Source organism: Heloderma suspectum, chromosome 5 (genome assembly GCF_057233095.1).
Source record: "Heloderma suspectum isolate Gila_16-S chromosome 5, 16-S_ref, whole genome shotgun sequence".
NCBI classification, from domain to species: Eukaryota; Metazoa; Chordata; class Lepidosauria; order Squamata; family Helodermatidae; genus Heloderma; species Heloderma suspectum.
Window position 1 is genome coordinate 229,318,169 of NC_139462.1, and position 24,563 is coordinate 229,342,731.

Consider the following 24,563-nt stretch of genomic DNA (forward strand, 5'->3'; position numbering starts at 1 on the left):
TCTTGGTTTCGGGGACTGGCCAAGCTCCCAAGGAAGAGGCACATCCCCGCGTCCCATGATGCTTTGCAAAGACATTCCTGGTTTTCATGGAAACGGCTTGGATGGCTGCCAAACCGGGAGGAGGCCTTTGGCAGGAAGCCGCACCGGCTTTCAAATTCGAGAGAGCAAGCGTTCATTTAGGGAAGCCTTCTGCCAACCTAGTCGCCTCCAGTTGTGCCAAACACATCTGGAGGGGGCTGGGTCGGCGGCTGATTTAGGGATTAAGCGGTGGAAACAATGCACCAACATGACACCACTAACAAAATAAAGAAGTGGGTGACGGGTCTAATATTAGGATCCAAATTACACCAAGGGTTTTGTAAGAGGATAAACAGGTCTGTGCCCAAACCATCTATATACAGACAAAAGGGAGGATAGAGAGAACAACGGTAGCTAAACGAATGGTGCACCCGAACATTAAAAAAATAAAATAAAAACACCACAAGGGCAGCATGGTTTGCATTACAAAGTACATTTTTAAAACACAAAATTTAATTATAATGCTCTATCAAGAGATTGGGGAAAGCTTGCCAAGCCGAGCTGTCGAGATTTCTTTCTAAATTGATTTTGGGGCCTGCCCAAGCCAAGAATGTAAGAAAGATGGTGTTACTGAGAGTGCAATAGCATTTATCTAGGGATGGCTGCACTGAGTCGGGATAGTTCGCAGATTTCCAGGGTTGTGATTTTTTTTGCAGAAGTAGCAATTTGCGCCCCCCCCCCCCCCAACACACACACACACACGTTCCCTGATTCCAGGAAGAAACCCACAGCTTGGCTCACAAATGCAAGCCAAGTCAGGGGCCGGGCTCTTCAGAAATCCACAAAGTCCCCAAAGGGTGGGATTTCCCACCAACAGACATCCCTACATTTAACTTGAAGTCTATTTGGTCCTACCAGAGTTCTGATGCTGAAGATTGGTTAGCTCATTAAGGGTACAACAATCCTATGCATGTTTAGACAGAACAAAAGTCCTACAACTCCCAGCATTCCCCAGCCAGCATGGCTGGCTGGGGTTATGCTGGGAACTGTGGGACTCTTTTCTGTCTAAATGCCTAGCATTGCACCTTAAATCAAGTCAAAATGTGGTGTTCTCCCTCCTGCCACGGCCTCCTAGAGCTCTTTTTCCTATTTTTCCTGACCCTCCTAAATGTAAAAAAGGAAAAGAAAGAGGGAAAAAGATAACCAACCTTTAAAAAGAAAAAGAAAAAAAGCAGCATCCAAGTCTGGTCACCTGGAGGTAATTGCGGCTTGCCACTGGTAATCAGGCGAGTGGCTATTCCCAAAACTGAAGAGAAGATGTCTCGCTGCAGTTCATAGAAACATCTCTCATTCCCCCCATCCGCACCGTCAGGAGGAGGATGACGCCAGGTGATCCGGACCCAGTCATCCGCTGGAAAGAAAGCAGGCCTGTTACTAAGTGAATAACTTTGCTCTCCAGGGAGCCCAGTCTGGGTAGTAACAGCAGCAGCAGACTCTCCTCTGCCAGCAACCTCGCCCCACCACAGCCTGGGAGATCAGCCCCCCGTCCATTGCTGGCAGCTCCACAGACCAAAGCTGCCTGTAAGCGAACCCGGCCTAATGAATTAATTAATGGCTCCCCAGGGCTGCATTTGAGGCTGCAGACGAAAGGAGGGTGTGTGGCCATCGCTGGCAGATGTCGCATGGCAGGCGGGGGTGACAAGAGAGCTAGCTGGCCATCCGTCAACCACCCCTCCGAGGTTCTGCTTTGCAGAGGGAGAGCGAGACAGCTGAGAGATACAGAGAGGGGGGAAAGACGATGACATGGGTCTAGCGCTCTCGGCACCCCTTTTTCCTTCCCTGCTGCTGTGTTATTCCAGAACTGCCTGGAGCCAGATGATTCAGGTAAGAGGAGAGACCCAAAGGCTGAACGGCAAGGGACCCAAAGCTGCCAAAGGCTGCACAGAAAGCGATCATTCTTCTCATCTTCTGTCAAGGCACGGGGCGGGGGGGCAGTGGCCCATTCAAGGCAACCCAGCAGCATTGCTGAGCTGAGCCAACCCCTTTGGCATCCGGCACTAAGGAAAAGGATACAGAAGCCAGAGGCTCAGCCAAAGTGGGTCGCCTTCTCCAAGCGTGGAATGCGTCCGGGTCAGGGCCGTTTCTTTGTATTCAGAAATCAAGCTCCCGGCCTTCATGACTGAGCTGCGAGAGAAAGCTTGTAGATGCCCCAGTGCTACGGGGTGGCGTTTTAGAGGAAGAGGATTTCACAGGGCATTGTGAAATAAAAGAGAGCATCCTTGAGAATGTCCAGAGGGCACTCTCTTCGCTACCACAGGAATACAGCCTGCCCCTAGGGGCTGAGATTTCAGGTCAGTGGGTCTGACTTCCAGATAGGTTTGAACCCCAGCATCCTGGTTTGGATGTCGGTGTTGTTGTTTTGTGGATTCTGTTCAGTGGAGGCTGGTGGCACCGATGTCAGCAGGGCAGTGAATCTGCTCTGGGTTCCAGTTGGAACCAGTCAGAATTCGGAAGGTGATATCTAAGGTGTGAAGCACCTTGGATAGCTCCTTGAGAGTTCTGAGTGGTTCTGACTGAAACTCGGAGCAGACTCACTGCCCTGCTGACATTGGAGTGTTCAAGTTCTGTTCTGGTTCTGTTCAAGTTCTGCCCTAGATCCCAAACCTAGTAAAAATTACGGTTATCCTACTTCTGCTTTATGGGGATCCTGTATATTATGAGTGGAGGGTGAGATGGAAGAATTCTCAGCAATCGTATTCTCTTCCAGTTTGGGGCACTGTTCACCAGGGACATCTGTTACAGAAACCCCAGCCAGTAAGGCTGTAATCCCAGACCTGGAATGGGGAACCTGTTTCAGCCTGATGGCCGAGTTCAATTTCGAAGAAGCTCGGGGGGGCCGCATGCCAGTGGTGGGCGTGACCAAAATCAAAAGGGGTGGGGCTGAAAATACACAAAAAAAATCAGCACATTGTAGCTTAGGGTACAATCCAATTCATATTTTAGACAGAAAATGGCCTACAATTCCCAGCATTCCTCAGCCAGCCATGACATTTTTTCTGTCCAGACATGCATAGGATCAGGCCCTATGGCTGCAACAATCCCTCCACCACTTGTCAGAGTGTAAGACCTATCGAATGCGATAGGGATGACTCCAGAGTCGACATGTATAGGATTGTGCTGTGAACCAAATTTGCCATCCTGGGGCAAGCCTTTCAAGAAGGTATACAACCCCCCCACCCTCTTCCTGACCCTCTAAGCCAGAGGTGGGGAACTGTAATCTCAAATTCAATTATGACTTGAAGGATGGCCTTCACCCATATCAGCCTGCCCACACTTTAAGATCAGAAAGAGAGGCCCTTCTCATTTGCCACCCGTTAGAGCAGTCAGATGGGTGACCACATGTGAGAGGGCCTCCTTTGCAGTGGCCCCTCACCTTTGGAACAAGTTGCCATCGGAGGTCTGCCATGCTCCATCATGACTGCTGTTGTTGCTGTTGCTGCTGTTATTGTTGTTGCTGGCTTTATTCTTGGGTTTTATTGTTGTTTTTATTGTGTTTATGTTTTTATCGCTTTTAATATTTTAACTGCTTTTATGTATTTTACTTCTGAGAGTGGCCTTGGGAGGGCTTCTTCCCTGAAAAGTGGCCAAGAAATGTTTTAAATAAATACATAAATTATGGAGAAGCTCTCAAAGGCCACATTCCAGTGGTGGGAGAGGCTGAAGTAAAGGTAAACATGACAAAAAATGGCAGATTGTAGCTTAAAGCTCTTACTGTCCGTAATTGCGGCTTAGGAGAGGCATTTGAACTTTTTAGAATGTTGGGAAAAATATCCAGCAACTGGGAAACCGTCAAATGATTGGCAGACAGGAGGAAAAATGTCTGGGCACCTTGGAAACCCTGGAGGGCTGAATTTGGCCCTCAGGCTTAATGTTCTCCACCTCAACCTAGTGTTCTCCAGATGTGTTGGATGGCAATGGCTGTGCTGGCTGGGAATGATGGGACTTGCAGTCCAACACAGCTGGAGGCACCAGCTTGGGGAAGGCTGATCTAAGGTTTAGGTTTCTCTGTGAAATTCTTAGCCCCATTCAACATAAGAACATAAGAAGAGCCCTGCTGGATCAGACCAGGGTCCATCTGGTCCAGCATTCTGTTCACACAGTGGCCAACCAGCTGCCCACATGAAACTCCCAAGCAGGACATGAGCGCAACAGGCACCCTCCCACCCGTGTTCCCCAGCAACTGGTGTACATAGGCACACTGCCTCTGATACCGGAGGTAGCACCATATAGTTATCAGGACTAGTAGCCATTGATAAGCTTTTCCTCCATGGATTTGCCCAACCCCCTTTTTAATTGGTTGTTTGCATCATGTGGCCTTCCTGCATGATGCTGTCATGTGACATTTACTCACTCTAGCCAATCGCTGATATGAAGATGGACCTGCAGAGTCCTCCTCCTCATAAAAACATAAGAAGAGCCGTGCTGGATCAGACCCAGGATCCATCTAGTCCAGCACTCAGTGGCCAACCACAGGAACCCACAAGCAGGACAGGAGTGCAACAGCACCCTCCCGCCCATGTTCCCCAGCAACTGGTGTACATAAGCTCACTTCCCCGGATACTGGAGGTAGCATGTAGCCATCAGGACTAGTAGCCATTGACAGCCTTATCTTTTCATAAATACCTTGCTTTTAACCTGTCTTTTATTATTGTTAGCTTCCTTCAGTGCCATTTTGGGTAAAGGGGTGGGATACTGATTGATTGATTGATTGATTGATTGATTGTGTTTTTATCCCACTCCTCAGCCAGAAAGGGCTCCCGGAGCAGCTTACAATCAATGAACAAAGAAGACAGTCCCTGCCCGCAGGCTTACAATGTAAAAAAGACACACAAGGAAAAGGCAATGGGGAGGGGAGAAAAAAGAATTAGGTAAACTGCCAGCAGAGCTGGTGGGATATCATTCAATAAATAAATAAGGTAGCCAATTACTTCCTCAAAAAGTCTGTGTTTGTGAGGGATATCTCCTAATGCTGTATGGCTAGAACGCAAGGTTGCCACCTTTTATTTTTTTTCAACTGGGAGAGCTCCTACACCTTTAGTAGTTGGACATCAGGAAGACAGGCCTCCTTTTCCAGCATGGAGATCCAAGGGCAGAGAAAGCTTCACTTGGGAGCTTTTTAAGCTGCTAAAAGGAAACCAGGCCCTAGGTGGGGTTGGGGGGAGAATGAGGGAATGTATTTAATGGGGAAACTGAAACTGGCTTAAATAGGCAGTGTAGATATGCCTTGAGCCTCCGAGTCAGCAACCACTCTTTCTGTGGGCTGCCCTACCCCCATTCCCACAGGGGCAAAGTAGATGCGATTGGCTGCAGCAGCCGCACTTGCTGTTGTATGCGGCTGCCCCATCTATGTGTCAAAATAGGGTTTGGGGTCTAGGGATGCTGGAGAAATCCACTGTGGACTCAAATAAATCCCCAAGAATCCAACCTGTGGGGTCCACAGCAGACCAGCTCCCCTTCCCTCTGTGCTGGCTGGACCCCATGTGGGATGGCTTCCTGGCTTTAGAAAGAGAAGGTCTGCCATTCGTGGACCTTGGGAAAATCATGGCCATGAATTGCATATTTTATGCCATTTGTGGCCATAAAATACTTACATCTACATTCACAGCTGCTGTAAAAGTGCTTTTATGGCTGCAGTTTACATAGATGTAAGTTCTTTGGTGTGAAATACGTAATTTTCCCAAAGTCCACAAATTTACAGACCCTGCTTTTTAAAAAATTGAAAGGCACCTTGTGAAATCTGGTGGGAATGTGTAGAGAATTCCAGTGAAACCAAATGGCCTGGATTTCCCCACAGCAGACCACACACCCCCGGACTGGACTTCAGCGGGTTCACCCATCCCTCCTGGGATCTGATTTGGACATCTAAAGGGACATTCAACTGACTGGGGGTGGGGAAGTTTAACATTCCCCCATCATCCCCAGCGGCAAAAGAGAGTTGTGGTTGATCAGCGTTTCAGATTTGGAAGTAAGCTGTTGTGGGGTGGGGGTGGGGGTGGGGGATTTGCGTTCAAGACTGCCAACTGACCAAGAAAGCCTGGCCCACTTTTATGCTTTCATCTGTAGTTTGCTCTTCAGTCTTTCTTGGGTCCTGCATTCTCTTAACAAAGAGATCTATCCTTCAGCAACATTTGTCACTGAATGGAGGGGCGGGGGGATGTTTCAGCCACCACTATGCAGCAAAGGGCATTTTAAGCAGCAAAGAACATGGATTTTAGGCTTCTGTTTCCATCCTTAGCGAGAGTCAAGCTGTATTCCGAGCGGAGGGACGCAGCAAGAAATGTAATCCTTTGAAAATGGATTGTAAATGGAGTTTGTGAGGAGGAGGAGGGGGAGGGAAAGCTCAGTGTGTGCAAAAGGATGATTAGCAGAGACTTGGCACGCGTGAAACATTTTCTGTTGCCCAAAGATGCATTATGAGTTTGTGGAGAACTGACACCCCCTCTGCTCCCATCTTGTGCTACTAGAATTAGGAACAAACTGGCATCAGCCCAAGAGATAAAAAGCAATGCTGGAGATCAAATTGCAGGCATTTGAATTCCCTAGAAAGCAAATGCCTTTGGCAGACTTGTGTATATTCCCTCCCTCCCCTGTCCATGCAATGGCTTAGTTTTTTGCTTTAAAAACAAACAAGCAACTTTCTAGCCCTCATGGGTTTGCAGAGAGAAGATCAAAATGTGCCGGTGACATACTGAGGATATTGACAAAGTGTAAAGGACTATGAACCAAGCTCCCCCCTTTTTTTAAACTCAGGGGACAGGATTATCATGATGACCATGGGTGCAATTCCCAGACAAGCCCATGATCTGAGGGAAAGGAGGGAGAGCCATGACCTAGAGGGGAGCTGTAGCTCAGTGGCAAAGCACAGAACTTTCATGCAGGAGGTCTCAGGTTCAGTCCCCATCCTGTGGTGTAGTCGTCAGTTTGGCGGTGCAGGGACTCATCATGGCAGTCCCTATAGCCACTTCCCCGAGGAGAGTCCAAAAATGCAGGCAACTGCGTTGATCCATATCAACAAACCAGTTCTAGCAGTTTTCATCTCCACCAGGGACAAGAATTTGGGAAAGCGAATGGGTCTTGATTGCTCATTCAAGACCAAGCCACCCCCAAAGACTCTGCATTACAAGGAACAATATGCTGATGCTGGGAAAATTCGTCCACCCTGCACACTCCCTCCACCACCTAGGGATTGTGGAGAAATCCACAATGAAACCAAATGAGTTCGGATTTTCATGAATCCAACCTGCAGAGCGGACCGGCTTTTTCCCTATTGGGCAGATTCCGCAGACTTGCAGACTGTTTTTCTAACTTCCTTGAATTGTCATGGAAAAATATGCAAAATGTTTAAAAAGCCAGCCAAAAATGTGCGTTTCTCCCATAGGCTAAAGTGTGAAAATGCACATTTCAGGGGAATTTGCACATTTATGCACGTACAAATTTGCGCAAATGTGCTTTTACACAAAGTGCATTTGCGCAACTTTGGGAAAAATCTAATTCAATCGATCTGTGGGTGACGGAATGAAAGGTGCCTGACAATCTGCAAAACACAGACAGAATGGATTTTACACAAACGGTACATCCCTGACCCCACCAGCTACTGTGAGGATTACAGCTAAGCTCAGAGGGGAAAGGCCCTTCTGAAGACAGGGTGGCAAGTGGTTCGGAGCCTGGTCGGTCCTGTGGCTCCGGAACCACTGGAGCATTCTAAGGCCTCCTGTGAGGCCTTGGCAAGGCACTTTGCAGATAAAATGGATCAGATTAGGTGTGTTACTCTGCACGCTGTGGATACAGTTAGTGAGCAAGAGGCGGCCTGTGGCAGACCGGTTTTGTGGGATCGGTTCCAGCTTCTTCCTCCTGATGAAGTGGACAAGGTGCTTTCATCTGTAAGGCCGACCACCTGCTTACTTGATCCTTGCCCATGTTGGCTCATTATGAGCTGCAGAGAGAGACTGGGTGAGGGGATCAGGGCGGTGGTGAACGCCTCCCTTGAGGAGGGAGTGATGCCATCAGCCCTCAAGGAGGCAGTGATGAGACCGCTCTTAAAGAAGCCCTCCTTGGATCCTCAAGTTTTGAACAACTTTCGCCCAGTATCAAATCTGCCATTTTTGGGCAAGGTGATTGAGCGGGTGGTGGCGGTGCAGTTGAAGGCACACTTGGAAGAAACTGATTATCTAGACCCATTTCAGTCAGGCTTCAGGCCTGGGCATGGGACAGAAATGGCCTTGGTTGCCTTGGTAGATGATATGAGGAGGGCTCTGAATAGGGGTGAATGCTCCTTCCTTGTTCTCCTCGACCTCTCAGCGGCTTTCGATACCGTTGACCATGGTATCCTCCTGGACCGCCTGGAGGGGTTGGGCATTGGGGACACCGTATTGCGGTGGTTCCGGTCCTTCCTCTCCGGCAGGTACCAGAAGGTAGCACTGGGAGAGGAGGTTTCGGACCCGTGGCCACTTACTTGTGGGGTGCCACAGGGTTCCATCCTCTCCCCGATGCTATTTAACATCTATGTGAAGCCACTGGAGGCTATCATCAGGAGGTTTGGGGTGCAGTGTCATCAATATGCGGATGACACGCAGCTCTACCTCTTGTTTAAATCTTCACCAAGGTTGGCCGTAGAATCCCTGTCCAAATGTCTGGAGACGGTGAGTGGCTGGATGGGGAGGAATAAGCTGAAGCTGAACCCTGAGAAGACCGAGGTACTTTCGGTGGGAGACAAGGGGGATGTTGACCTGGTGTTGAATGGGGTACGGCTACCCTTGAAAGACCAGGTCCGCAGCCTGGGGGTCATTTTGGACTCCCAGCTGTCCATGGAGGCTCAGGTGTCAGCTGTGAGCTGGACAGCACTGTATCAACTCCATCTGATACGGCGGCTGCGCCCCTTCCTTCCCGACCATCTGCTCCCATTGGTAGTACATGCCCTGGTCTCCTCTCGTTTAGACTACTGTAATACGCTCTACGTGGGGTTACCCTTGAAGACAGTTTGGAAGTTGCAGCTGGTACAGAACGCGGCGGCTCGCCTGATTAAAGGCAGCCGCCGGCGAGATCACATCACTCCAGTGCTGAAGGAGTTGCACTGGTTACCAGTTGTTTTCCAGGCCAAATTCAAGGTGTTGGTTTTGACCTTTAAAACCCTATATGGTTCCGGCCCAGCCTATCTTAAGGAGCGCCTCCAGCAGCACCAGACAGGCCGCTTAACAAGATCAGCCTCGGATGGCCTTCTCTCTGTCCCATCAGCCAGGACAGCTAGACTGGTGGGGATGAGGGAGAGGGCTTTTTCTGTGGTGGCCCCCACTCTGTGGAACTCCCTCCCTAGGGAACTCCGCCATGCCCCCTCTTTAATGAGCTTCCGTCATGCATTAAAAACGTGGCTGTTCAGGTAGGCATTTGGGGTGGGATAGGGTATTTTAGAAAATGTTTTTATTGTAGAATTTTATTGTTTTAAACTGTTTTTATTGTATGTTGTACATCGCCCAGAGTGGCTGGGTGACCAGCCAGATGGGCGATTAATAAATTTAATAATAATAATAAAAAATAAAATGTCAGCATCCCAGTTACATTGCAGTTCCTTAATATGGTTCAGGTTCTGGTTTTCCCAGTAAAAGAGACCTTTAGCTTTGGGGCAGTGAGAGCCAGTGTGGTGTAGTGGCTAGAGTGTTGGACTGGGAGCCGGGAGATCCGAGTTCTAATCCCCACTTGGCCACGGAAGCTTACTGAGTGACTTTGGGCCAGTCACAGTCTCTCAGCCCAAACTACCTCACAGGGTTGCTGTTGTGAGGATAAAATGGAGAGGAGGAGGATTATGTACGCCACCTTGGGTTCCTTAAAGAACCCAATGGTGGGATATAAATATAATGGTGGGATATAAATGTAATAAATAAATAAATAAATAAGATCTAGACAGAGTCATGTTCAGAATACAGAAGAAGTCCAAACAAGTTTATAATTCCAAATAAAGAAACAAGAGAAGGAAGCATTCTGGTTTAGAAAGACATTGCATCCAGCACACTCTATTGCTCGTTGTTCTCGTTTAAATACAGGGGAGTAAGGTAGGTTAGGGTGAGAGCGTGAGAGTCAATGGCTGGCTCAGAGTCACCCAGTGAGCTTCATGGCTGAGTGGGGACTAGAACCCAGGTTTCCTGATCCTAATCCAATACTCTAACCACTACACCACACTGGCTGTCACGGTGATTCCAGCCAATTGGGGATTACGTAGTAAATGGGATAACGTCTCAAGAGTACATAGCTAATCACTAGGGATGGATGAGCCCATCTATTTCTGATCCATATGAGTTTCAGCCCATTCTGTTCAATGTCCATATCAGTTCAGTGTTTTTAAAAATTCCAAAACATTCAAATTTATTTTCATGCTCAACTTCTCCTAATGGGTTGGATCCAGGATCTGCCTTCTGCAAGAGGAAGGGACTTTGGGGGGATCCTCCTGTCCCCCCCTCCACGCACACACATAGGAAGGAGGGGGCTGGGAAGTCCAATCCCATCAGCACAGTTCATCCAGTGTAAACCTGGATCCGACTCAATATATGCATGTCTGCACGTAATTTTCGCTAGTATACACATTTCTGTACACACGCCAAGAACGTCCTCTCAAAATTCACAGAAGTGCACAGTCTGAAGGATAACTGTGTTCCAATCTCCGTATTAGGCCAGGACGTGCAAGCAAGTTAGTTCACTTCAAAAAAGCGGAGCAAACAAAATTCTCTTCCATCCCTCCTAATTGCTTTGGCTCTCAGTGGGCAAACAAAGCCAGTTCTCAGTGAGGACAATGTTTTCTGGATTGCCAAACACTTGGGAGCTCTTTTGCAGCAATCACTGAAGAGTCACCCAAAGAGGTGGTGCTGAGAACAGTTACAAAGTCACCACCACCACCCTTGGCTTAGGTCTGGTTCAATGGTTGGTCCTTTTTTTCTTACAAAATCCTGAGCAAAGAATCCGACCTGCTAAGTCCACAGCGGACCGACCCCACCCAGCTCCACGTCCATCGGATTTCCCATGGGGCAGCCCCCCCCTTCCCGCTTCAGCTGTCCAGGGCTTCCTTAACTGCTGGCGTGGCAAAGAAGGGCCTCGGCGGCACCCAGCCCCCAGTGCTCTTGCCCTGGCTTCCTCTCGAGGAGCCTGGGGAGAGAGCGCTGTGGTGACCCCAAGGCTCTTCTTCTCTGCACTGGCTGTCAAGGGCTTTCTTAACAGCCATTGCAGAGAAGAAGGGGCGGATGTGGCAAGGCTCCAGTGGAATCCGCAGGGACCCTGCTGGACCGGACGTAACGGGGTTCATACACCCCTAGTACAATGCACTTTTCCCTCTCACTCTTCTAGTTTCTTGTTAAAATTAGGGGGAAAGAGGTGATGCTGCATTATAGTAGACAGCTACTTTGTAACAGACCACGGAACAACAGACTGGTTTAAGATTGGGAAAGGAGTACGGCAGAGTTGTATACGCTCACCCTACCTATTCATCCTGTACGCAGAACACATCATGCGACATGCTGGGCTTGATGAAGCCAAGGCTGGAGTTAAAATTGCTGGGAGAAACATTAACAATCTCCGATATGCAGATGATACCACTTTGATGGCTGAAAGCGAGGAGGAGCTGAGGAACCTCATGACGAAGGTGAAAGAAGAAAGTGCAAAAGCTGGATTGCAGTTAAACCTAAAAAAAAACCAAGATTATGGCAACCAGCTTGATTGATAACTGGCAAATAGAGGGACAAAACGTGGAGGCAGTGACAGACTTTGTCTTTCTAGGCACAAAGATTACTGCAGACGCTGACTGCAGCCAGGAAATCAGAAGACGTTTACTTCTTGGGAGGACAGCAATGACAAATCTTGATAAAATAGTGAACAGCAGAGACATCGCACTGACAACAAAGGTCTGCATAGTTCAAGCGATGGTATTCCCCATAGTAACCTATGGCTGCGAGAGCTGGACCATAAGGAAGGCTGAGCAAAGGAAGATAGATGCTTTTGAACTGTGGTGCTGGAGGAAAATTCTGAGAGTGCCTTGGACTGCAAGAAGATCAAACCAATCCATACTCCAGGAAATAAAGCCAGACTGCTCGCTTGAGGGAATGATACTAAAGGCAAAACTGAAGTACTTTGGCCACATAATGAGCAGACAGGACACCCTGGAGAAGATGCTGATGCTAGGGAAAGAGGAAGGCAAAAGGAAGAGGGGCCGACCAAGGGCAAGATGGACGGATGGATGAAATTCTGGAGTTGACGGACTCGACCTTGGGGGAGCTGGGGGTGGCGACGGCCAACAGGAAGCTCTGGCGTGGGCTGGTCCATGAAGTCACGAAGAGTCAGAAGTGACTGAACGAATAAACAACAAATTTGTAACACCATCACATTTCCTTCAATCCTCCTGAGGATCGAACAAATCAATAGCTGAGCAATTTAGAGTGCAATCCAATGCACGTTTAGACAGGAAAAAATCCCTACACCTCCCAGCATGCTCCAGCCAACTCTGCTGTCTGGGGAATGCTGGGAGTCGTGGGACTGTTTTTCTGTCTACACATACATAGCATTGCATTCTCAGTCATGCATATTGCCTGCTAGTGGGAACTGAACAGGAATTAAAATGTGTGAAAGGTTTCTGAACTGAGAAAAACCACCTCCTGTGCTTGGTGTTTCCTCCGCTGCAATACCCATTATGAGCAGGAGACGGTGCTGCATCCCTGCTCATGGGAAGGCATTGCTGGTTGTTTCTGGGCTGGCAAGCACGACTCTCTGGAAAGCCGCAGTATACGTATCTCATATGCAAGGAAGATACGATAGAAATATTTATTTCAGTTTTATTTTCAGTTAGGTTGTTCCAAGCTGTATCCCATTTTAAATCCCCACTCCTGAGGAGAAGATCTAAGGACAGCACATGTTTCCTTCAAAGGGTTTGCTTTCTTTGATTAGATAGATAGATAGATAGATAGATAGATAGATAGATAGACAGACAGACAGACAGACAGACAGACAGACAGACAGACATTTTGAGAGATGAAACTCCAGACTTCCTAGGAATTGCCAACGTCTTTCTTTTTACCACCCTGGCCTGCTTCTGCGCCTTTCACAGTGGCTTCCTCTGCAGACATGAGCTGGTCACCGGGTGCTGCTGGTTTATGGTGCGCCTACATCTTGGACATTGTGTGTACAGGACTGCTCTCTCCTGCCCCGTCCCCGAAAAGAGATGTTGTGGCGCAGAGCTAAAGATGGAGCAGAGAAGGGTGACTGACCCGATCTAGCAGAGCTTCCACAAATTGGGGCCATGCAGATGTTTTCTGCGTCAACACTCATCCATCCCAGCCAGCATGGCTAACAGTCAGGGATTCTGGGAGTTGTAGTCCAAAACTTCTGGACGTTGTGGAACGCTTCCCTATGAAGAAGGGGTACACAGCGGTGGAGGCTGGTGGCTTCGGTGTCATTGGGGTGGTGAATCCGCACCAGGTTCCAGTCAGAAGCAGTCAGAACTCTCAAGGAGCTCTCCAAGGTGCTGGAGGGCCTCCTCTGGAATGCGGTCCTAGGGGAGCTCATCTGGCACCCACACTCCTATCCTACATTTTTCTGTTCCCCCAGGCTTTTAAAATACTGTTAGTGTTTAAATCTATGGGTGGTATCCAATACTAGCACTGTCAGGGTTGGATCTGAGCCCATAGAGTCCCAAAACAGCTCTGATTCTGAGGAAGAGACACAATCTGTGGGAGAGGAACCCACTCACTCTTCAGAGGCACAGCTGGAGGGAGAGCCCTGCCCCTGCTCACATTCCTGGGAGCGACAGTGACCCTGTCATGGAGAGGGAGGGACACCTTGAGCTTCTAGACGTGAGGCGCTGGTGCAGAGACAAGCGAGAGGTTGCGGGTGCCAAGAGGAGGTGCTCAGCCTGCTTGGCATGATGACAACAGCTGCGCCCTGATGCCCCACGGGAAAGGGGGGGGAGTCTCCCCTCTTACTCCTTAAGTTCAGAGAGTTGCCGCGCTTTTTCTCCAAATGGAGACCAACTGACTTCCTGAAGCTTAGACTCCCCTGGTAGGCTGCTCCTTTGAGTTTTCCACTTAGTCACCAGCAATTAGCATCTGTAAGAGCCATTAGGTTGAATAGAAATAAAGCCTTGGAAAAGAGCCCTTTTGTCTGTGTGCTGATTCTGGCTACTTGAGGATTTCAGAAGGCAGCAAGGGCGCTCCTGACAAGCACACCATTAGCGCTAATGATGTTGCACTAAACCAAACATCATTGACCATTGCTAGCACAAAGGAGGAAAGCGGTGACTGACCATGGACATACAGTGGAAGCACCCATTTCAGTGGCAAATCACCGCTTTCCCCTTTGCGCTAGCAAGTGCTGATGGCATTGGTTTACTCCAGTGTAATGCTATTAGTGCTCGCACTGGCACTGCCCCACCATTGGGTAGGTAAAGGGAAGGACTTCTTCATGTGGCGCATAGTTGAAGTATGGGATTTACTTCCACAAGATGTTGTGATGGCCATTGCTTGGGATGGCGTTAAAATTGGAGAAATGCATGGAGGATAAAGCTGTCAATGGCTAGTGGTCCGGATGGCTCTATGCGAACTCCAGTATCACAGGCAGGATGCCTATGTACTCCAGTTGCTGGGGAACATGGGTGGGAGGGCGCTCTTGCACTCAACTTCTGCTGGTGGGTTTCCTGTGGGCAGCTGATGCGTCCATGTGGGCAGTGTGGTGCTGTTGCACTCATGTCCTACTTGTGGGTTTCCTGCGGTCAGCTGGTTGGCCCCTGTGTGAACAGAATGTTGGACTAGATAGACCCTTGGTCTGATCCAGCACTGCTCTTCTTACAATACTGCCCTATAACTTTAGTCCCTGCAATGTAGTCTTAACTTTTTACCTGATGGGCATTTTAGTTTTTGCATTTCGTAATATCACTTCTGCTGTGTTCACATATTTATTGGTTTTATATAGTTGCAATTGTTTGGGATTTTATTTGTATTTTTTATATTGCTATGATTATGTTTTAAATTGTACGGCACCTAGAGAAATTTGTGAAGCATTTAATAAATGAAGGGTGCAGTCCTATGGCCACTAGTTAGTGGCTTGATGGCCATAGGATAGGTTGGTTCCCTGAGAACTGACCTCCAACTCCTCGGCCCCATGTTCATCGCTCATAAGAGGGCAGGAAGGGCGGAAGTGACGTTGCAACACTTCGCATGCGTCATCCAGCGTCCATCCCCTCCACTCCGACTTCCCATCACTAGACAGCTGAAATCAGCTGTCTAGCCACAAATGCAGGGTGGCTGAAGTGCGGAGAGGACGATCCCCTCTGCGCTGCTCCTGCCCTGCATTGGATAGGTGGCCACCTCCAAGTTCGGAGGCGTCCGCCTGTCCTGATAGGATTGCGGTCTAAATAATAAATAAGTAAAGGGTGTGTGTGTCTGTGTGCAGGTATTTTTAGCTTTGAAAAAAGGTAACCAACAGAACAATTCTAGACATGTCTAAGAAGTAAATCCCATTAAATTCAATGGGTCTTTCTCCCAGGTAAGTGAGTGTAGGACTGCAGCCTGATGAAGGAAACCACAGGGATGTCTAAAAGCATGCATGGTGTGGAGAAAGCAGATAGAGAGAAGCCTCTCTTTTGTTAATTCTCAAACCTGAGGTTGCTGATGACTTTGGCACTGATGGGCAGCTGATGACTTCGACATTGATCTGTGGCATTGATGGGCAGCAGATCCAGGGAAGACATATTCTGTGTTCTGTGTTCTTCAATGGGGCAGGAAAAAAGGACCTTTCATCTGGAAAGCACCAGGTTGGGGCAGCTACTCCAGGTCAACCTTCCCCAACCTGGTTCCATCCATAGACTACAATTCCCATCATCCCTAGCTATAATGGCCATTCTAGTTGGAATATTTTGATGTTTCCAGTCTGGAAGTGGCCATCTTTATGGGCATGCTGAGAATCTCAATTTACTACGGAGGGTCCCCATCTGTATTAGAACATGCGCTCTGGGCTGCCTCTTGTCACATGACCCTTGCAACGGCTTATGGGGACCACACAAAGACTGGGCATTCTTTGCATTCCGAAACGCCCACAAAAGAACACAAATGGAGCATTGTACTGTAATACTTGTATGCATGTCCTTGTTTTGGATTGTTAAGAAGTTTGCCCCTAGAGAGTCCCAGGAGGAGGGAGAATGGTGGAGGTGGAATCTGTGTCATGGTGAACATTTTCTAGAGAGGCATGTATGCAAACCCTTGAAGAAATGGGAACTGTATAAGCAGCACAAAAGGAATCACTGTACCTTTAACTGTGTAAGGGTGAAGGTCTGCAACCATCCCAGCAAAAATTGGAGTAGAAATTGCATGCAAGCTCACAGGGTCTGATGTCTCATTACCAAATGGTTTTGTTCTCAGAGTCAAAAGGACTTAGTGCCGGGCTAGTGGAAATGGAACATTTAATTTCCATGAAACTTCTTTTGCATGCTGTGTCCCATTGACATTTTGCATCTTTCTTTAGGAGATGGTAAAGAGGAGCTATCTTAGTAGCAAGCTACTTGCTTAGTTACTGAGGAGAAAATACAAAACTGAGGTCTTTATTTATTCTTGTCCACATGTTTGTGGGAAGGGTATTTCTGACCTGCCTTATAGGGCTGTTGTAAAATACAGAGAGAGGCGTGCGCAGTGTTCCAGTGCTGGACATGTTTAACTAACCCTTTCCTATGTGACGCTGTTATGGCCACGGCTCCAGCTTTTTGCCATGCGCTGAACAGGTTCGATGTTTTGGGTAGGGATGGCACGGGCGCCCGATTCAGTCTGGGAATCTGGCGGATCTGCTCCTGCGCGCACCCTCGAGCCCCACTCACCAAGCCCCTGCTCGCCCCCTATCCATGCTCACCCCTGCAGCCTTGTCGAGCTTTGCGGTTGCCATTTTCTGAGAAATAAAATGGCGATTGCAAAAATGCCCAAATTTGTGCATACACGAACATGCGTATTTTACAAAAAAATAAAATGCACATTTTGGTAGACACACTAATGTGTGCCTCGGCAAAAATGTGCATTTCACACAGGAGAATTTTCGTGCATGCAAAAACATGCACATTTTTGCCATCACCATTTTATTTTTTTTTAGAAATGATGACTGCAGAGTTCGATGAGGCCACTGGGGTGACTGTGGGCTGCCTACTGAGAGTGGGAGGGGCTCGAGCGCCATCAGCCCCAGCCAGCATAGCCAATGCTCAGAGATTATGGAAGTTGTAATCAAGAACATCTGGAAGGCCACTGGTTCCCCCCCACCCCTGGTCTAAATCATGAGTTCCTCAAGGCAGGGACCAGTCCGGGGACCAGCGAGTGGGGGCAGGGGCTGGGCAGGAGTCCAGAGAACCTGGATGGGGGTGAGTTCACACATCCCTAGTTTGGGCCGTTCGATATTCCCAGTCCACAAACCTATTTTCTTTCTTCTTGCACCTTCCTCCCCTGTTCTCACTTTAGGTCACAACGGAACCTCCAAAAAAGAAGCCAGATCCTGTCACGTCGGAGACTGTGGTGATCTGGGGTTTGCGTCTCTGGCAGGTGGTTGGAATCTTTGCCATTTTCGTCCTCAGCATTAGTAAGTCCTGATTCTCTGCCTCCCCTCTTAATCCTGAGAGCCCTTGTTCACAAAACAAATATGCATAAAATGAATAGAAGAACTGTGGGCAGGGAAGGACTTGGGGGCAGATGCAGAATGAGCAGTGGGGCCATGGAATACAGCAAGGCTGGCTCACCACATTTTGAAATAAGTCAAGGTAATACATGTAGGGATGGCGGAGAAATCCGCCACGGACTCCAATGAGGCTGGATTCTTTAGAATCCGCCCCCCCCCAGAGTGGCGGAATGGACTACTACCCCCCTTCACTCCCCAAAATCCTCCCCGGATGGACCCTACCTGCTGCCGGCCGGTCCGGCCGGGTCCATCCGCTGCCGTCCATCTGCTGCCCCGGACTGTGGATGCAAATGGAGTCTGGTGTAGCCGATGCCATTTGTGTCCCTGCACTTTTTGTAAAAAATATTTGCATAGCCTATCACGGCAGAGAGCAGGGACGCAAATGGCGTAGCCTATTTTTAAATATTTACGTACTAAGTATTTACATAGCCTGTCACAAAAACGGCTACGCTATTTGTGTCCCTGCTCTTTGCCGTGATAGGCTACATAAATATTTATGTAGCCTATCACTGAAAAGTGCAGGGACGCAAATGGCGTCGGCTATGCCGGATGCCATTTGCGTCTGCAGCCCTGCCGCGGACGGAAGTCCAGCTGTGGATGGGCCCAGCCGGCAGCTCCACAGACTCGCCGCAGAGCGGAGCTGGCCAGGGAAGATTCTGAGGGGAGAGACGGATCACCTCCCCCCCCCACGGACGCCCTGGATCAGAACGGGGTGAGTATTTCGTACACCCCTAAATACATGTTACTGTCTAAGGCAGTGGAGGCTGGTGTCTCTGATTTTGGTGGGGCTCTAAATCCATGCTGGGTTTCAGTCAGGACCAGCCAGACCACTAAAGGAGCTACCAAAGGTGCTGAAACCTATCCCCAAAACAGGTTCAGCACCTTGGATAGCTGCTTTAGCATTCTGATTGAAACTCAGAGAGAATACACCTCCCCACTGACGTTAGAGCCACCAGCCTCCACTGGTGGCAGATGACATCAGTGTCCCCGTTAGTCAAAAAGTGCCAACCCTGTCTCCCTGAGAGCCATGACTCCACTACAGGGCTGGCGTTCGTTCTAGTCCTGCTCTCTGGAGCAACGCAGAGCAAGCCTGCTCCATCGTCCATTTGATAGCCCTTCAGATATTTGAGGAGTGCTCTCTTATCTCCCCTTGACTTCACCCAGCCATCAGCTTGGTCCTCAGGGCTGGAGGTGGAGAATGTGTCCCTTGGACCAATATTGGTTCCCTGCCGCTGTCATAGGACAATTTCCAGATCCCTGAGCTTTCTCGGGACACCTTCCGGTTTGTCCCTTTCCATTTTACAGTGTGGCAGCAGGGCTGGTCCAGCTCCAGTTTTGCATGGCCTACTATTTAAAAAACAAAGCAAAAAACAAGAATCGGGGTGTGTGTGTGTGTGTGTGTGTGTGTGTGTGTGAATCCCAAGGGGTTTTAAAGGTATAAACAAGCAGGGGATTCGATTTGCGGCTAGAGTCTTTTTCATTTCTGTCACGGGAGCTTAACAATTGCAAACATTACATTGCACGGACAATTAAGTCCTCCCGGGACGTGCCGTTCGCAGCATTATGGCTCTTATTTCACTGCTTGCTGCAGGCATTTGAGCAGGAACACCAAGAGGGGAGGGGAGGGATTTACACCATTAAATAAGCATCACTGTTTTGGATGGTAAAACTGCCCAGATGTTTCAGGCTAATGTGGAACAAAACACCCCCCACCCCCACACACGCTCACACACACACCCACACACACACTCTGGTCTAGCTGTGTAGAAAAGAGAACAGCTTGTGGGCAGGGTGTGGGTGTCTTTACGATGGAGCTGCTTGAAGCTGATACAATTGCCAGAGACGTAGCGTTGGTGCGAATGGATGATCTGTGCAGGAATCTGGAAAAAGATGCAAGGAGACATTTCTGCCCTATTCGGGCTAGACTTTGGCATCGCATTCTGCATTCAGACAAAGTCTGGCAGGACAGAAGGTGCTGTGATCATGGCTGTTATTGATGAGAAGCCCACTTATGTGTTAGGGAAGCAGCATATAAAATGCTGTAGTCAAGAAATAGTTACACCATCAATGTACCAGTGAAGGCTGGTGGCTCCGGTTTCAGTGGGGCTGCAAATCCATTCTGCATTTCCATCAGAACCAGCTAGAACTCCAAAGGAGCTATCCAAGGTGCTGAGCCTATTTTGTGGATAGGGATCTTCACCTTGGATAGCCCTTTTACAGTTGTGGATGGTTTGGACAGAAAAGCAGAATGGATTTGCAGCCCCACTGAAATCGGAGTCACCAGCCTGCACTACCATGTACACAAGATGTTACAGAGCACCCCAACAGGCTGGCCGTGCTGGCTGGGAATTATGGGAGTTGCAGTCCAACACATCTGGAGGGCACCAGGTTGGGGAAACCTGGTGTATTCAGCCCCGCGCCTCATTTTATCTCCTTTTCTTTCTCTTTTTCCACCTTTTAAAAAATTGCTCCATGCAACTGGTTACTGAGATCCTGTCTGGAAGCCTGTATCGCCCCTGCAGTGGGCATTGAACTCTTAGGTTAGAAGTGCCAGGATAGTGATAAATCAGACTCAAAGGTTTACTTAAAAGGAGATACTTTATTGAGTAACTTACAGAACACAGGCATACCCAATGGTTGGATCAGACAGCTTCTCTGAACCCAGAGCCATGGGGTACAATGGGTTTTATACCATACATGTCAGCAGTGAGGCAGCACAACACTAGCAAGTACCCCTAGTGTTCATTCCCACCGTAGGCTAGAAGTGTTTGGTCCTCATGCACAGCCACCTGTAAACAAACACATAGCTTCACTTCTCAGGCACAGCCTGATAAGGCTTTCTACTCATTAGTAAGGAATGCACTGAGAAGGCTGTTATTGGCCCTTTGAATCATCTTCACATGCTCAGAGGCTTACTAGCAAGGGAATTGCACCAATAATGAACTTAAGCAAGCATTATCTTTCTCTAGGCCTCTCTAACACTATAAATGACTTGGCTACGCTCCTGATGCTGATATGCTCCCTATCCCAGATGTGGGACAGCTGTCTGTGATTCCTCAGCAGCAAGAGAAAGGCCTTCTGCATGTACTAAGGGGAGCTTCTTTCCTCTGTTACCATTGTGCACAATTCAGTTAAGGAAAACCTAGAGAGGGGAGAGAAAAAGATACGATGCTCTGAAGGATATGCACTTTGCATCTTAAAGCAAATTCCGCCAGACAACTGAATTTGGCTCAGGATGACTCAGCATTATGTCAGGTTTCTGCTCCCTCCACAGGGTCTTAAGGAGTTGCCTTTCTTAGTGGAGTCGGGTTGATCTCTCTTGTCTCTTAATTATCGCGCACATTAATGCTTTGCATGCATATGAAGACATCAGGTGCTTCGGAGGTCTGTGGTCAGCTGCCCTATGTCATGATCCACTGAACCACAGGTCATACCCTTCTCAGAGAAGTACCTTCAGACCCCGGATTGACTCTGCCCACCCAGGCTGATCATTGGATCCTCCTGGACAGGAAGGAGTATAAAAGACTTGTCTGTTCTGGCTGAGCCTTGCTTGAGCATCAAGGTCTTCCTATCCTTGGTTGTTCTTTGGTCCTGACTTCCACCTGCCTCTCTTCACTTCTGACTACTGGCTTTCCCATGGTTCCTTGTGACTCACCTCAGACTGCTGCCCATGGCCGAGCCCTGACAGAAGCAGACGAAAGGTGCCATGCAATCCACAGCCCGGCATCTCACGTGGATGCTGTGGTATCTTCTTCTCATTTTGACCACTAGGTGGCAACAAATATGAATCATGCACAATATAACAAAGTGGGATTCAGTTAGGGTGGCCATGTGTCCTATTTTATGGGGGGCCATCCTCTGTCTTGAAGGGCTGTCCAGTCCAAGTCCATTTGAAGAAAAGGAGCCAGAAGAAGGAAAGGATGGGGGCAGGGAATTGAAGTGGCCCGACAAGAGTTAGCATCACCCTGGACCAGTTGAGCAGGCACACAGGTCACCTGGTCGTAGGGGTGGGTGGATCACTTACCTGGTTCCGTTCTGGGGCATCCACTGCGGGGGGGAGACGATCCATCCCTCCCCCCGGAATCCTCCCTGGCTGGCCCCGCTCTGCGTAGCCAGACTTCCGTCCACTGCCGGGCTGCGGATGCAAATGGCATCCAGCATAGTGGACGCCATTTGCATCCCTGCTCGTTGCCGCACCACCTGCTTTTGCCGCACTGCCACCTTCTCCATTGCGCTGTCCTCAGGAGACAGCAGCCATTTGCATCTGCAGACAGAGCAGCGGACGGCTGCAGACGGACCAGACCAGCCAACGACCAGGTAGGGTCCGTCCCAGGGGGATTTCCGCGGGGTGGTGGTGGGGGTAGTCCATTCCGCCATGGACTCCAGGGGGCCAGATTCTTTAGAATCCGGCCTCATTGGAGTCTGTGGTGGATTTCTCCGCCATTCCTACCCAGTCACAGTCTTCACCAGTACAGTAAGAAGGATTGTATTTCTCTTCTAATTATAGAAATACTTTCTAAATGTACATCTGTATGTATAAATTGGCATGTGCAAATCAGTGTCCTCTTTTCCCTCTTTTTGTATGATGCCTGTCCTTGTTTTTGGCAACGTGTATTTATTTATTTTATTTATTAAATTTATTTATCCCCCATCTGGCTGGTCAGTGGGCGATGTACAGCATATAATAAAACAGTTTAAAACAATAAAATTCTACAATAAAAATGTTTTCTAAAATACCCTAACCCACCCCAAATGCCTGCCTGAACAACCACATTTTTAATGCATGGCGGAAGCTCATTAAAGGGTACATGGCCACCCTAGATTCAATCAGTGAAGTGGCATGAACTTGCCAATGCCAAGTTTGGCTTGCCACAGGAAGGCTGTTTTCCACAACTGCCCCATGGACAGAGTATCATGAGCTCCAACCTCAAGACAGAAGTCAGAAGCTTCAAAGAGTCAGGGGCTGATTTTTTTTATTATTCTTATTCTTGGGCATTGGGGATGTCCATTGCTTGGAAATCCACCCCTTTGGGGGCTGAGTAGGCTTTTGCTGCCCGCCCCCTCAGCTTGCATTTGTGAGCTGAGCTGACTGAGCCACGGGGTTTCTCCGAACTCCAGAGACTTTTTCTGTATTTTCTTTTGGTGTCAAGCACAATTTGTGTAATTTCCACAAATTGAGGTAGTGCTTTGCGCAATTTGCATGTAATGCACAAATCTGTGCAAAATATGCAAATTTGTGCAAATTATGGCTGCAATTTGCACAGATACATTAAAAAAATGGAAAATCCGCTAATTGGCCCAGCTTGCTGTAGACTAAGTTGGGTCAGTTAGCTGGCCGCAGGCCAAAGTCTGGTAGGCTGAGCCGATGAAAACTAATCATTCATTCATCCATGTCATTCTCTATATTTCTGTACCACCTTATAGCCAAAGCTCTCTGGGCAGTTATCAAAAATGAAAACCATTAAAATACATTACACAACATTCAAAAACCATTTACGTAAAGACATTGAAACAGATAAGACAGAGAACATATACCTTGTTGTTGTTGTTCAGTCGTTCAGTCATGTCCGACTCTTCGTGACCCCATGGACCATAGCACGCCAGGCCTTCCTGTCCTGCGCTCTCTCCCGGAGCGTGCTCAAGTCCATATTCATTGCATCAGTGATGCTATCTAGCCATCTCATCCTCTGCCGTCCCCTTCTCCTTTTACCTTCAGTCTTTCCCAGCATCAGGGTCTTTTCCAGAGAGTTTTCTCTTCGCATTAGGTGGCCAAAATATTTGAGCTTCCAACATATATCTAAAAACCATTAAAAACACTTTTTAAACCATCAGCCAAGGACTATTCAGGATCTAATTAAAACTTACTATATGCTGCCAAATTTCTGAGAGAAGAGGGCAGTTTTAAAAAGATAATAATGTTGGTGCCAGGTGGACCTCATCGGGGAGATCATTCCATAACTGGGGGGCCACCACTGAGAAGGCACTCTCCCTTGTTGCCACCCCTTGGGCCTGTGTCCGAGGAGGCACCCCGAGGATGGCCTTGGATGCAGAGCATGGTGTATGGGTTGGTTCATGCTGGGAGAGGGGCTCCATCAGGTATTGTGGTGCCAAGCCATGTAAGGCTTTATAGGTCAGAACCAGCACCTTGAATTGGAAACATACAGGCAGGCAGTGCAAGCAGGCAGCCTTGTCCCTGTTATCAGTCTGGCTGCTGCACTTTGCAAAAGCTGCGGCTTCCGAACCACCTTCAAAGGCAGCCCCATGTAGAGTGCATTGCAGTAATCTAACGTGGAGGTTACCAGAGCATAGACAACTGAAGCCAGGCTATCCCTGTCCAGGTAGGGGCGTAACTGGGCCACCAACTGAAGTCTGTAGATGGCATTCCATGCCACTGATGCTATTTGAGCTTCAAGTGACAAAGATGGCTCCAGGAGGACACCCAAGCTACGAACCTGCTCCTTCATGGGGAGTGCAACCCCCTCCAGAACAGGTTGAGTGCCCTCCATCTGGTCAGGAGAACCACCCACCAACATCATCTCAGTCTTGCCTGGATTGAGTTTCAGTTTATTAGCCCTCATCCAGTTGACTGTCACAGCAAGGCACCCATATAGCACATCCACAGTTTCACCTGAAGAAGATGAAAAGGAGAAATAGAGCTGTGTATCATCAGCATGCTGATGACAACGTACTCCAAAACTCTGGGTGACAGTACTTAACAGTTTCATGTAGATGTTGAATAGTGTGGGGGACAAAACCAGCCCCTGTGGTTTCTCCATATTGGAGAATCCATGGGGCTGAGCAATATCCCCCAAGTACCC

At 48.6% G+C, this 24,563-nt stretch overlaps 1 protein-coding gene across 1 annotated transcript in view; it reads left to right on the forward strand.

Moving 5' to 3' along the window:
• Positions 1-17,177: 17,177 nt before the first annotated feature.
• Positions 17,178-24,563, forward strand: part of TMIE (transmembrane inner ear) — a 38,181-nt gene continuing 30,795 nt past the window's right edge. Inside the window, exons 1-2 of the mRNA XM_084859837.1 lie at positions 17,178-17,231; positions 17,532-17,649. Coding sequence (XP_084715963.1) covers positions 17,178-17,231; positions 17,532-17,649 — 172 coding nt within the window. The remainder of the gene's footprint in view (positions 17,232-17,531; positions 17,650-24,563) is intronic.